Source organism: Cicer arietinum, chromosome 5 (genome assembly GCF_000331145.2).
Source record: "Cicer arietinum cultivar CDC Frontier isolate Library 1 chromosome 5, Cicar.CDCFrontier_v2.0, whole genome shotgun sequence".
Lineage (NCBI taxonomy): Eukaryota > Viridiplantae > Streptophyta > Magnoliopsida > Fabales > Fabaceae > Cicer > Cicer arietinum.
Genome location: NC_021164.2, coordinates 5,578,508 through 5,591,482, shown reverse-complemented (window position 1 = coordinate 5,591,482; position 12,975 = coordinate 5,578,508). Strand labels below are relative to the sequence as shown.

At 32.0% G+C, this 12,975-nt stretch overlaps 3 protein-coding genes across 4 annotated transcripts; 2 read left to right on the top strand and 1 right to left on the bottom strand.

Annotated features, from left to right (window-relative positions):
* Positions 1-6: 6 nt before the first annotated feature.
* On the top strand, positions 7-755 carry LOC101498408 (putative RING-H2 finger protein ATL69). The gene has a single exon (XM_004499737.3). It carries the CDS (start codon positions 114-116, stop codon positions 639-641), a length of 528 nt encoding a protein of 175 aa, XP_004499794.1. The 5' UTR covers positions 7-113; the 3' UTR covers positions 642-755.
* Positions 756-4,183: 3,428 nt separating this feature from the next.
* Positions 4,184-10,298, top strand: LOC101497863 (uncharacterized). Of its 2 annotated transcripts, none has more exons than XM_004499736.4 (3): positions 4,184-4,392; positions 7,914-8,070; positions 9,665-10,298. In XM_004499736.4, exons 2-3 carry the CDS (start codon positions 7,960-7,962, stop codon positions 10,115-10,117), a joined length of 564 nt encoding a protein of 187 aa, XP_004499793.1. In that variant the 5' UTR covers positions 4,184-4,392; positions 7,914-7,959; the 3' UTR covers positions 10,118-10,298. The 2 variants fall into 2 exon arrangements, with proteins under 2 accessions (XP_004499793.1, XP_004499792.1); XM_004499735.4 differs by having other exon boundaries at positions 7,896-8,070.
* Positions 10,299-11,779: 1,481 nt separating this feature from the next.
* Positions 11,780-12,924, bottom strand: LOC101509523 (uncharacterized). Its single transcript, XM_027334681.1, has 3 exons — positions 12,559-12,924; positions 12,268-12,416; positions 11,780-11,942 (listed from the first exon to the last, which is right to left on the bottom strand). The coding sequence occupies exons 1-3, from the start codon at positions 12,922-12,924 to the stop codon at positions 11,780-11,782; spliced, it is 678 nt and encodes a 225-aa protein (XP_027190482.1).
* Between the last annotated feature and the right edge of the window lie 51 nt (positions 12,925-12,975).

The window sequence follows — 12,975 nt, the reverse complement described above, 5'->3', positions numbered from 1 at the left end:
TCTTTCCCACGCAACACCCACCACTTTCTCTCTTCACACTCTTTTCAACAACAACAAAAAACACTCTACTACTACTACTACTTAGCTCCTCTCTCTCTCTCTCTCTCTCTCTCATGTCCACAGCAGATCCACCGTCTTCCACCACCACCACCGTCACCGGCGTTGGTCTCGGCTACGGCATCGCAATTGCCGTAAGCATCCTCGTTCTCATCTCCACCATCATGCTAGCATCTTACTTCTGCGTCCGCATAAAAGCCCACGGCCGCCGCGGCACCTTCCATTTCCACACCGACATCGAAAACATCCGTCGTGAAAATAACATCAACAACTCGACCCAGCCCGGCCCGTTTATTTTGGGCCTAGAAAAGCCCATGATTGAAGCATATCCGAAGATTATTATTGGAGAGAGCAGACGGTTGCCTAAGCCCAACGAAGGCCCGTGTGCTATTTGCTTGTCGGATTATCTTCCAAAGGAAACGATACGGTGCGTTCCGGATTGTCAACATTGTTTCCACGTGGAGTGTGTTGATGAGTGGCTTCGGATGAGTGCCACGTGTCCTTTGTGTCGGAATTCTCCTGCTCCGTCGCCGATTCCTACGCCGTTGTCGGAGCTTGTTCCTCTGGCATTTCACGCTAGGTGATTCTTCATTTTGTACCCAAAAATTGTAGCTTTTTATTTTTTATATAAACCAATACTCCGACGTACGAAAATTCAAAATTCGTTCATATTAAAATAATTTACTATTGTTTCCTAATTTTATATTTATCACATTGACATACAATACTTATAGATTTGCTCCATATTGGTCACAAAATTAGACTGCAACATTGAATAGAAATTTAATGCAATCGGACCACATCATGTGATGCAATTTCAATGTTGCGGTTGCAACAGTGACCACAACTGCTTCGATAATAATTCACAATAACAAACCGCATTACGAAGCTGCAACGGTTGCAATAGCTAAAATTCACTTAGTTAGAGCATCTTCAACAGTGAATTTAATATCATTAGATAGAGTCTACCATGCCACATCATCTTAAAATAATTTATTCATTTTTTACTATGAACTCAAGAGTTCGTTAGATCGGATCTACCAATAACCGTGATATATTTATTATTATACGTAAATTAATTTAAAAAAAGGTAACCGATGAAGTACTGTTCCTTCACAGTATACACTTTGGCACACAACTCCAACGATGAACTCACAAAAAACTAAATTTTACGTTATTACACATTCGCGGACGAACGTATTTACATACTGGATATACTCTTAGAGCTAGATATTATAATTATAAAGTTAATTAGAGTTTTAGTTATTTAGTTAATATTATTTTAAGCTCTTATAAAGAGTTATGAGTAAATCTTTTTAATATGTTTTCTTTTATTCAATATGAAATTTTACGAGTATTATCCATCACACTCTTATGTTTACTTCTCTTATGATATTAATTTTAATTTATTGACTATGTTATTTCTAATACATTTATAAGATTAGTAATAAGTATAGTATTTGATTCTACAACAACTGCAATACACATCGCAATAGCTGTAATATATGTTGGCCATAATCGAAACCGCAATTTTAAATCATGCCGCATGACTATTGAGTATATATATTAAACAAAAATCTGGAAAATAATCAGCTAACTGAAACTTTCAATGAATTAAATATTTGTGTAAAGCTACATATTACATTAGCATTGGATATAGTATGGTGAAATATGCAGTTTATTGTATATTGTGTGACATTAAATTGTGGTGTCATGAATATATTCGCTTTAGGAACAATTTCTTATAATTCAAGTGAACATTAAACAAGTTGCAAAATCTATCATAATATTCAATTATGAAAAAGATCAAGAGATCTTGTTTACTGTTGTTGCACCGAAAGTGGTCATGTGTTAACATAAATTAATAAAATATCCGTGCTTCTTTAGGATACTGCGTCTTTATTATATTTTTCTTTCGGATAATAATTAAAGATAATTAATAAAAAATTAATAAATAAAAATATTTGACAGCGACCTAATTATATTTTATATTTTTGTATTGTATTCGTAAGAAATATTTTTTGAATATATATCCCTGATAAATATTTTTCCGTGTTTTTTCTAATATGGAAGACTAATATTTGTTTCAATTTTATTATATAATTAGTGGCTAATATATATTCTGTAATTTTTTATATTTATTTTTTATAGATATTTATTTTATATTTTTTTATACATTAGTTATAAATAGTTATTCCATTTTTTAATATTTATTAATAATAAGTATTTATTCTATGTTTCTTTTATGGATCTATTATATGTATTTGTTGTATTATTTTTTTATATTTATTACTATAAGTATTTGTCTATTATTTATTATATATTAACGGAAAATATTTGTTCTGCAATTTTTATATTTATCTTGAAAAATATCTGTCTAATAATTTTTTAATGAATTGTTTATAAATATTTATCTTATATTTTTTTTAATATTTATCAATGACAAATATTTATCTCATATTCTTTTATGTATCAATGACAAATATCTGTCTAATTTTTTAATGAATTATTGATAAATATTTATCTAATATTTTTTTTTTAATATTTATCAATGACAAATATATATCTCATATTCTTTTATGTATCAGTGACAAATATCTGTTTCATTTTTTATCACTCACAAATATTTATTATGTATTTTTTATATGTCAGTGACAAATACTTGTCTCATTTTTTTTATATTTATCAATGATAAAATATGTCACGTGTTTTTTTCAATATTTATATTATGAATTACAAATATTTTTCACATTTTTTTATGTATCAATAACAAATATTTCTCTTATATTTTTTTTTATGTATCAATGATAAATATGTATTCTGTGTTTTTTTATTACATATTTTTTCTTTTTTCCTATTATATCTATCTTGTCCTATATTTCATTTTCTTATGCATCAATAGTACAGGTTTTCTTCTCTGTACGTAAATCAAGTAAAATCACAGCTTTTGCAGTTTAATCTAGTTGAAAATTTGTGGAATGACTTTGTCGTCCCCATTTTTTGTATCAATGTTAATTAAATAGGCCAGTAATGTAATTTTCATAATGATTACTTCTTATATTTATAATAGTAGATTGAATTCATCAAAATAGTGTCTTTTAGTTTTTTTTGAATATTTTTAAATTGTGGTCATAGTTGTAAATGTGACTACCATGTAAATATTTTGAGGTAAAATTTATCGTTTAATTTTTTTTATGTAAATGGATTAAAACAAAAACTACTTTATATTTAATTTATTTTTAAATAAAATTAATTTTATAAATTTCATTCATTCAAATTAATTTTTTTAATTATAGAATTAATTATATACTTAATATATAATTACTAAATATTCTTCTTTATAATTTGTATCTTATTATTTTGTTGCCGCAGTAGTTTAAGTATGTGAGTTTAAACGTACGTGAACCTTACAATATTTGTCGTAATAGTGAAATTAATTGGACTTATTTGCTACAATTGATTATTATTATTATTATTATTATTATTATTATTATTATTATTATTATTATTATTATTTTATTTTTTATCTTGAGGTGGGTTATTATTGTGAGTGTGTATGCACAGTAGACTTTTTTATTTTTTTTACTTTTTTTAATTTATGGTGAAAATAGAATAATAGATAAAAGATAATTTTTTAAATAAGGGTAAAAATGAAATTAAAGTTATAACTCACTTAATTCTGTCAACTTTACAAACAATGGAATAGAAAATTTAATATCTTCCGTCAAAAATTACCTAAACAATGGAATATAATATCTATTTCATTTTGTATAATTCCGCTCTGTTAATTATAAAATATCAAATCAAAGCCTTGAATAGGCCTGATGCGACTGCATCCAATGACAGAATATACAATCTAACTCATAATATTAAAAATCACAATCACAAGTATAATTTCAAATATTTATACTCATTTATAATAAATAATTTATTTGATTATTTTATATAAACTAAAAGAAGTGAATAAATAAAATAGAGAAAATATACATTTACTAAATTATTTTTATTAGTATTAGTGTATTAATGACACGTCATTTTAAATATTACCTAGTAAAAAATGTGGGGTATACCCATTACATGTGGGGGTATACATATCATAACTCAATAGTAATAAGCCCAAACCATTCCCCCTTTGGAAGAGGCCCATCCATCATTCATGGCCGCTTTGCCCTTGTAGTAGTATCAGAAACAACTTTAGATTGAAGTCGCGCTCAATTCAACTCGCCGGTAAACGCGGCCGGAAAACGACGTCCGCCGCCGTAACAGAACTTCATCGCAACATATTTAACCGCACCCCGTACCGCGCTAAAGCAAACGGCACGATTTACAACACAGGTACTATTATTTATCAAGAAGCTATATTTATTATCTTGATTGTTAGAATTAGAATCTGCATTTGCTGCATGATTTTATTGTTCATTCGTCGATTCACTTTGTGTTAGTTCACTAGAGAGATTACATTTGCTCGTAAATTAACTGTGTTGTTCAATTATTTCATTTATCATTGTTTATTTAGTGTATGTATGGTTTCTCTTTTGGATTGAAGCAAATAGTGGTGTAAAGTTAATGTATTCAAGTAGAATAAATTTTGCCTCCAAAATTGATTATAACCTGAAAGCTAAAATTTGAAGCTTTTGCCTCTAAATTTGACTTTTACTCTCTCAAATTTATTGTTCAACTTACTCTAACATGAATATATTCTAGTGTTGTTAAATATCAGTTATACCATTATAGACCTATAGCAAAGTGGAATTTGAACAAATTGTTATTGCTCTTCTGTAATATGCTATTTAGTACAAAATATTGTCAAATAGCGGCTATTAGTGACACCATAGCAATATTGCATTGCAAAATTTGAACAATTTGCTGAGTGTGATTGACAACACTCTTGTATTCAAACATAAATCAATTTACGCTCAATTCACTTTTAGCTAGAATCAATTTTACAAAATCAGTTATTGTCTCTATAGCACTGACACATCTGATCGATAGTGTGTCAGTGACACGACGCCGGCACCTTGATTACATTAAATTAATTCATTTTGTCAAATTATGACGGTGTCGACATGTCAATATCAGTGTTGGGTCCAATGCCCGTGTCAATGTTAGTGCTTCATAGATTATTGTCACCACATAACCAATCACACTTAATTTTCAGGCAATACAGTACCCAAACACTATCATTGTATTTTTTCCCCTTCTCTGGGATGACTTGTTCTGAGTTTTGTTGAGATATAGTATTTCATGTGCATTCTCTGTTTTTAAGCTAAATCAATTCTTGAATCTTAAACAAGTTTGCTTGAACTGGCTGTTGGAAAAAAACTGATTCTTAAATTGGTTGAACCAGTTCTGAATTGGTGCTAGGAAGAACCTGATATGATGTAATTTATTTGACTGATTACATTGAAAATTTAGTTACATGTGGTAGTTGTATTTAGGACCGTGCAAAAAAAAGCTAGTGCACCAGAACAGTTTTAAAAACCCGGTGCTCCAATTTAAAAAACCTAATCCGTTTTTCATTAAAACTTTCCCATCCCCATTTCATTAAATCCACAAAAAACCGGTACCCACTGAGGGAGTATAAGCCCTTGTACAAAGTTCGAACCTTAATCTCCCAAAATTGTAGCTCTCACATCTCAGATCAAAATAGACCAAACCTATTTCTCAACTCTTGCAGTGCAAACCCTTGTCTAAGCAAAGAGGTAATCTAATTTCTTTAATCCTTTCATTTTGCTTCACATTTTTTACTCACAAATTGGGAATTTCTCTTTCTAATCTATTGTTGTACAGAAAATGGATTTCCCTTTCTTCTTTAGTCAGATTGGCTTGTTTCTCAAAATTGAACTGCGACTAGAATGCACATTTTGTTGCAGATTCTGTCAGATTTGCGGAATTCGTTTCAGTGATTCTAGGTTTTCAAATCATTTTCGATTTGTTTTCATTATATTGTGTGGTGGTTGGTGAAAGGTTATTACTTTCTAACCTAGGTCATTTTGTCATTTTGTCATGATTCACTATTCATGATTATATCGTGACTTTGATGATTTAGTTTGTTCATCTCTCGATTTTGTGTGATTCCGCAGTTATGGTTTTGCTTGTTTATTCGGTTTTTACTTTTATGGCTTCTGTTGGTTTTGCTTTTCTCTTTGCTATGGAGTTTTGCTTTTCTCTTTGCTATGGAGTTTCGCTTTTATGGATTGCCGTTTTGCTTTTATTCTTGAGGTGTGATCTCGATAGCATTATGTTCGAGATGTTAATTTTAGCACTTTTTCTGTTTGGTGGTTTTAAGTTAATTTTAATTCTAGCATTGTGTTATAGATGTTAAGTTAACTCCTAGTTGAATCTCTACAATGGTAGGATTAGCACTTTGGTTTGATGGTGTTAAGTTAATTTTAATTTGATGCAGATGTTATGGGTACTCAAAGTGAATGAATATGCTGTTGGATCTGGATTTTGTTATCTCTACTCTATTTGTTATTGATACCTGCATAATGATATTCATACATGTATTAGATCTGGGTTTTTAAAGTGTAGTTCATGTATTGCGATTAATAATCTAATTTATATATTTATTAGAGTCATGACCAAAGAACTATGATAGTTGTAGCTATTTTTTCTTATGAGTATATTTGTAGCTATTTTTATACGTCTGAATATGCTTTTTGTATTGTCTTTTACACATGGCTTTCATAAAGATTGCTTGTTACCTCCCTCTGTCCTTGCCGTGTCATTTTTGTTTAATTTTGTTTGAAACCAGTAGCTTCGGGGACAGGTTAGGAAGCCATAAAAAATTCTAATGATTCTTCACTATCAATTATTGAATGCTTTTGAAGGCGTATATTTTTTTTTTTTTATTTAGGATTAACTCATAAATGACAAGGTACAATGTGTGAAAAGCTCATGAGTGATTGTGTGGGTAAACACAGTTTGCATTGCAGAATAAGTACTTGGTTTTCCAAACTTCAATGTATAAATGAGTGCCAATGTTCATCCGGTTCTCATGTTCCTTTTATTCGAATTGGTGACACTGCTCATTTAGAGATTTAAGTTAATTCACTTTTTCTATTATGCATGATGGACCCTTAATAGAGAATTATAAACAGCAGTACAGCACCAATTAAATATGAGTCTGTTCTTGCTAATATTTTAATTATTTGCTGATTTATGTTGAATTTAGTTAAATGGCACCGATGATGTTAAGGAATTTATGTAGCTAATACTGATTGTAGTAATTGTATTTCTTTTTTGGTTACAAGTTTGTAGTTATTGCTCGCACAACATTTATAAGTATTTTTTATTTATATATGCTGGAAAATTAACTAACTAAGCCTTATTATTCATTACTTGATTCACTATGATTTTGTTTTAATATATTGTCAGTATTTGTTTATGTCCCCAAATTGACGTTTTATTTATGCCCAAGCATAATCATAAATTAGTTGTCACATAGAGCATAGATTTGAAGCATATTCATGATTAAAATCTGGTTCAAAATCCAGTTTAAAATTCGGTTCAGAATCCAGTTTTAAATCTAGTTTAAAACTGGTTTTTAACAAACCGTTTAAAAATCAGTTATAAAATCCAAACAGGTTCATTAAATCTTGAACTGGTTCATAAAAAATGATCTTGTTTGGTCATGAATGCTGAATTTTAAAATGGTTTTTGTGATGTGGTTTGGTTAACCACCCCATGCACACCCCATGATCTTGTTTGGCAACATTGGCTGTTTTGCACATTTGATTTGACTCTCCTTAAATCTTTTACCTGTGAAGATTGTGCATCTATTGTTATTATTGTTGTAGTTGTTTGGCTTCTAATTTAACTAAATCTTCTTACAGGAACTTATTTGTTTTCAGTTAATCCTGTACTCCATTGGCCAAATTAGGTTTCTGTCTGAGAAACATGTTGAAGCAAGCAATTGGTAGAATTTGCCGAGCAAATGTTTATTCTTGTGAAGGAAACAGAGTTTTGCCTTGGTTTTATGTGCCCTCGTGCTTTTTCCACAATGGACAAGTAAAGTCTCAAATTCTTCCTTCTAAATCTTTGGTTTTATTTCTTTCAGTTAATTATTTACTGTTATTACTTGAATTTCTTATTTATTTGTTTTATCAGAATAGTTGCATTTGGCTGCATATAGATTTAAGTGACTGGCTCTTTGTGCAGCATATTGTGGAAAAGGTCTATGTTTCAAATGTAAAGCTTTGAAAACAAATTGTGATCAACACTTGGTTTCCACCTGGGTTGGCTCACCACGGGTTGAAGGTCTAGTGAGCCAGGAATATACCAATCCAACTTGACCCATCCCGGATTGGTGGCAGTGTTGTTAAATAGCGGCTGTAAAGCCACTATAGCATAGCAAAATTTGAAAAAATCGCAAGTGCTCTTGAATACACTATAGCACTATAGTACTGCTGTGTAGTTTAATTTGAACAAACTGTTAATTTGCGCTATTTGCGATCTCACAGACCACAACTCATTTTGACAGCTCTAGTATGATAGCCTTAATGCTTCGTAGATAAATCAGGGAATCAAATGCAGAGTATTAGAACAAGGTAGGAAATCCCAAAGCTTTATATAATGGGATGAGGTTGAATTGACATGTTGATTTGGTGAATTCCGGTAATTAAAATAATCTCAGTAGGCTTTTGAATATTTGATGATTGCAAATTATTTTTTATTTTGGGATTAAGCATAGGACTAGTCATTTCACAACATTTTTTTTTTCTTTTTAATGACTGTCGAGGTGATTGGTTTTGAGAAATTTTAAGGATGATCTGTGTTCAATGCTCTGTGCATTTTTTTATTTTAGCTTGTATAAGGATTTCAGAATGGATTTCTTGTTTCTAAGAGTTATGCAATATATCTGCATTCCATGAGTTATGCCATTGAGCCAAAGGGCCGTTACAGAAATTATTTGTAATTTTTACTTCATAGTATTTTACAACAGAAGAAAAGAATTAGGGCTTGTTTGATCTTGCTGTGAAATATTTTCTTTTACAAGAATTGCTTTCTATAAAGTTATCTTGTCACCCACTGTCTTTTAGCATAGGAGGTTCTTGCTTCTCTGTAATGGCAGATTTATTACATCTGTTGTTACATTAAAAAACTTGTATACTTTAACCAAACATCTCAAAGGATTAATTTATAATTGCCTACATTTCGTTCAAAACGATACCGTTTTCCCTGATAAATTGATAATTGCCACCATCTTTAGACCCACCTGTTGTTTGCAAAGCTATTGCTTTATGAATTAGATGATCCTACATATACTTCTATCTAATATGGTTGTGCATCACAAAGCAATTCATTTCAATAGGATATGTTGCACTTTGTAACTACTAATTTGTTGTTGTCTATGTGTAAAGTTTATTCATACAAGAGCCAATGTGCATTTTTTCAGATAAATGTTGAAATTAAAGTTGACATTCTGCATTCGATCATTTTTTTATTAGCATCCGCAGTCAGTCTTGTTGAGTCTTCTGGATCAAACTCACCTAAATTTTTGTTTTAAAAAAAAGTTGACATATCAATAGCTCAGATGAAGATATAGTATTAGTAAGGATATATGAAGTATTGATACTTATTTTTCGTGCATCTTTTTATACAGGTACATAATGCACCAAGAAGCTTTTTTGGTGTAGAGGATTTCATCGATGATGATAACAGCCGACCTTATACATACCAAAAAGGGAAGAAGTCAAAGAATCCAAACAAGCATATATCATTCAAACAAAGAACAGTTGCATACATGGAACCTTTTACACTTGACGTGTTTATCTCAAAACGGTTTGTATCAGCTGCACTCACTCATAGAGTGACAAGCAAACAAGTTGCAGTTGCAGGTACCAACTCCAAGGACATTAAAGCTGTTCTCAGATCTCGATCCGACATACCGGCATGCATAGCTATTGGCCGGATTTTAGCTGAACGAGCTAGGGAAGCTGATGTTTACACTGCTTCTTATACTCCAAGAGATCGGGATAAATTTGAAGGGAAAATCAGAGCTGTAGTTCAATCACTTATTGATAATGGGATTGATCTCAAGGTTTATCTTGATTGAGTCACAAACAATCTTTTAAAGCTAACACTACCAGCCAGTTAAGTTATTGAGATTCTGGTTGAAGCATTGTGTTTCATTATGCCCATGTAGCTTTATAATTAGTAATTGATATCAATACTAGTTTTGTGAACTAGAAATTATGGCTTAATGAATGTAATTTATTTTTATATTTTTATGCACATTATTCAAATTTCATCTAATTTGCTTATTCAGTATTCACAATTAACCTCAAACACACCATAACCATCAATCATGTTGTCCAACTACCAAATCATACCAGGAGTAAAAAGCACTTGTAAAATCAATTTGATGTAGGATGTGAGAATTGGATTGATAAATATTTATCTATAGCCGTCTGAACCCAGAGTTTTCGAGGTTGGTGAAGAATCTGCCATCCTAGCTTTTCTCATGCCAAGACCCGCTGAATGTAAAGGTTGAGCCACTTTGTTCCATTTCACCCAGTGACAATTTTTACCTCCCCAAATAAATTGTTTGATGCATGAGTCAATGGAGTCACAAATATCTTCAGGAATCTAGAACTCAAAACTGATGTAGCCAAAGTCACTCTCTCTGCTCGACTTAAGTCTTTCCTTCCGACCAACAAGCCTGCAACTTGTAAGAAAAATCTGATTTGGTGAGCTTGCAAGAAAGTAAGGGGAAACCCAAATATTTCTCAATATTGAAAGTATAACAAAAATCCAGAATAGCTTCAAACTTAGTGATTTTAGGCCAAGAGAGATAGGGTGGAATATAGATTTTTGTATGTTAACTTTTAAACACGTGGCTAAGCAAAAGCAATAGGGGACCTCGTGAATCAAACAAACTTCAGAGGATTTTACCTTAGTGAAAATCAAGTAATTATGAATATGTTGTATTTCTCATTGATTTTGTACAGAATACAATATGGTATAAATAGCTTAGGAAGTACAAGTAAATCAAAAAGCTAATTAAATCCTAATTAACTCAATTATTTACAAGAAAGGAAAGATATTATATGGCTATCAATGATATTATAATATTCCTATGATACAACTAATGAAAGAGGTACAGTTGTCCTTTAATGGACAAAATCGTAACCAACACTCTCCCTCAAGTTGAGTCATAGATGTCAATCATGCTCAACTTGAATCTTAAGTTTTCATAGGTGACTCTAATAAGTGCTTTGGTCAAGATATCAGTAGTTTGGTGGCTTTAGGGTGTGTGATGCCTATTGTCAACCTTTTCATTGATGAAAATGTTTATCAATTTCCACATGCTTTGTTATGTCATGTTGCACAGGATTTTTAGCAATGCTTATGACAGCTTTGTTATCTCCCAACAGACTTACTTCATGGTCAGTGTAAACGTCTAGTTATGCAAGCATCCTTTCCAGCCACATCCCCTCGCAAATCCCATGTGCCATGGACCTAAATTCAATTTCTACTCTGCTTCTAGCAACCACAAATTGTTTCTTGCTTCTCCAGGTCACTAAGTTGCCCCATACAAAAGAGAAATACCCACTGGTTAATCTCCTATCAGTCATTGAGCCTGCCCAATATGCATTAGTGAATATTTCTATTTTCCTACTTGTGTCCTTCTTGCAACGCAACCACTTCCCTAGTGCCTTTTTCATATACTGCAGGATGCGGTCAACTACTTTCATGTGAGCCTCCGTAGAGTCATTCATGTAGCGGCTAACCATGCTAACAGGAAACCAATATCTGGTCGTGTGTGGGTTAGGTAGATAAGTTTCCCAACCAACTTTTGATACCTTTCTTTGTCAATAGGTTGACTCTCATTTTCCTCTCCAATTTTCACATTGGATTCCATAGGAGTGTCCGCTGGCCTGCATCATAACATCCCTGTTTCTTGAAGTAAGTCAAGTATATATGTCCTTTGAAATAAACAGATTCCATGTTTGGATCGTGTCACTTCTATTCCCAGAAAATAGCTTAACTGACCAAGATATTTGACTTCAAATTCCTTAGCTAGGACCATTTTTGATCCTTCAATTCCAATATAATCATCACATGTAATAATAATGTCATCCACATAGACAATGAAGATGGTTAGTTACCTTGCCTTCCTTTGAATGCTTTAAGAACATTGTGTGGTCCGTTTGACACTAGGAGAAGCCATGCATCTTAACCACTTGTGTGAGCCTATCAAACCAAGCTCGAGGGGACTGCTTAAGTCTGTATAGTGATCTTTTGAGTTTACATACCTTTCTTGAATTTCCTGATGTATCAAGTTCATGTGGTATTCTCATGTAGACATCTTCTTCAAGGTCACCGTTTAGGAAATCATTTTTTATATCTAACTGGTGAAGTGACCAATGCAAATTTACTGTCAGGGAAAGGAGTACACGGACTGAATTCAACTTTGCTACAAGTACAAATGTTTCTTCATAATCCACCCCATAGGACTGGGTGAATCATTTTGCCACTATATGAGATTTGTACTTGTTTACACTCCCATTTGCGTTGTTTTTTACTGAGAATATCCATTTTCATCCAACTGCCTTCTACCCCTTTTGGTAGGTGCGAGAGCTGCCATGTATCATTCTTTTCAAGTGCCTTGATTTCTTCCATTACAACAGTATTCCATTCTAGAACTACCACAAATTCATGAAAGTTTTGAGCAATGTCGATGTTGTCCACAGAGCTGATGAAGTTCCTATACTCTTGCGATGATTTTTCGCTAGAAACGTGGTTTGCAATTGGGTGTTTGGTACAAGACCTTACTTCATTTCTCACAGCAATAGGTAAGTCTAAGTCTTGGTCATTAGTGGCATTATCAGATAAATTAGAGGAAAAGTTAATGCACATTATGCTACCTTTGTGAGTAGGTTCGGGATTTGAATTTTGGGCAAAGTCTTG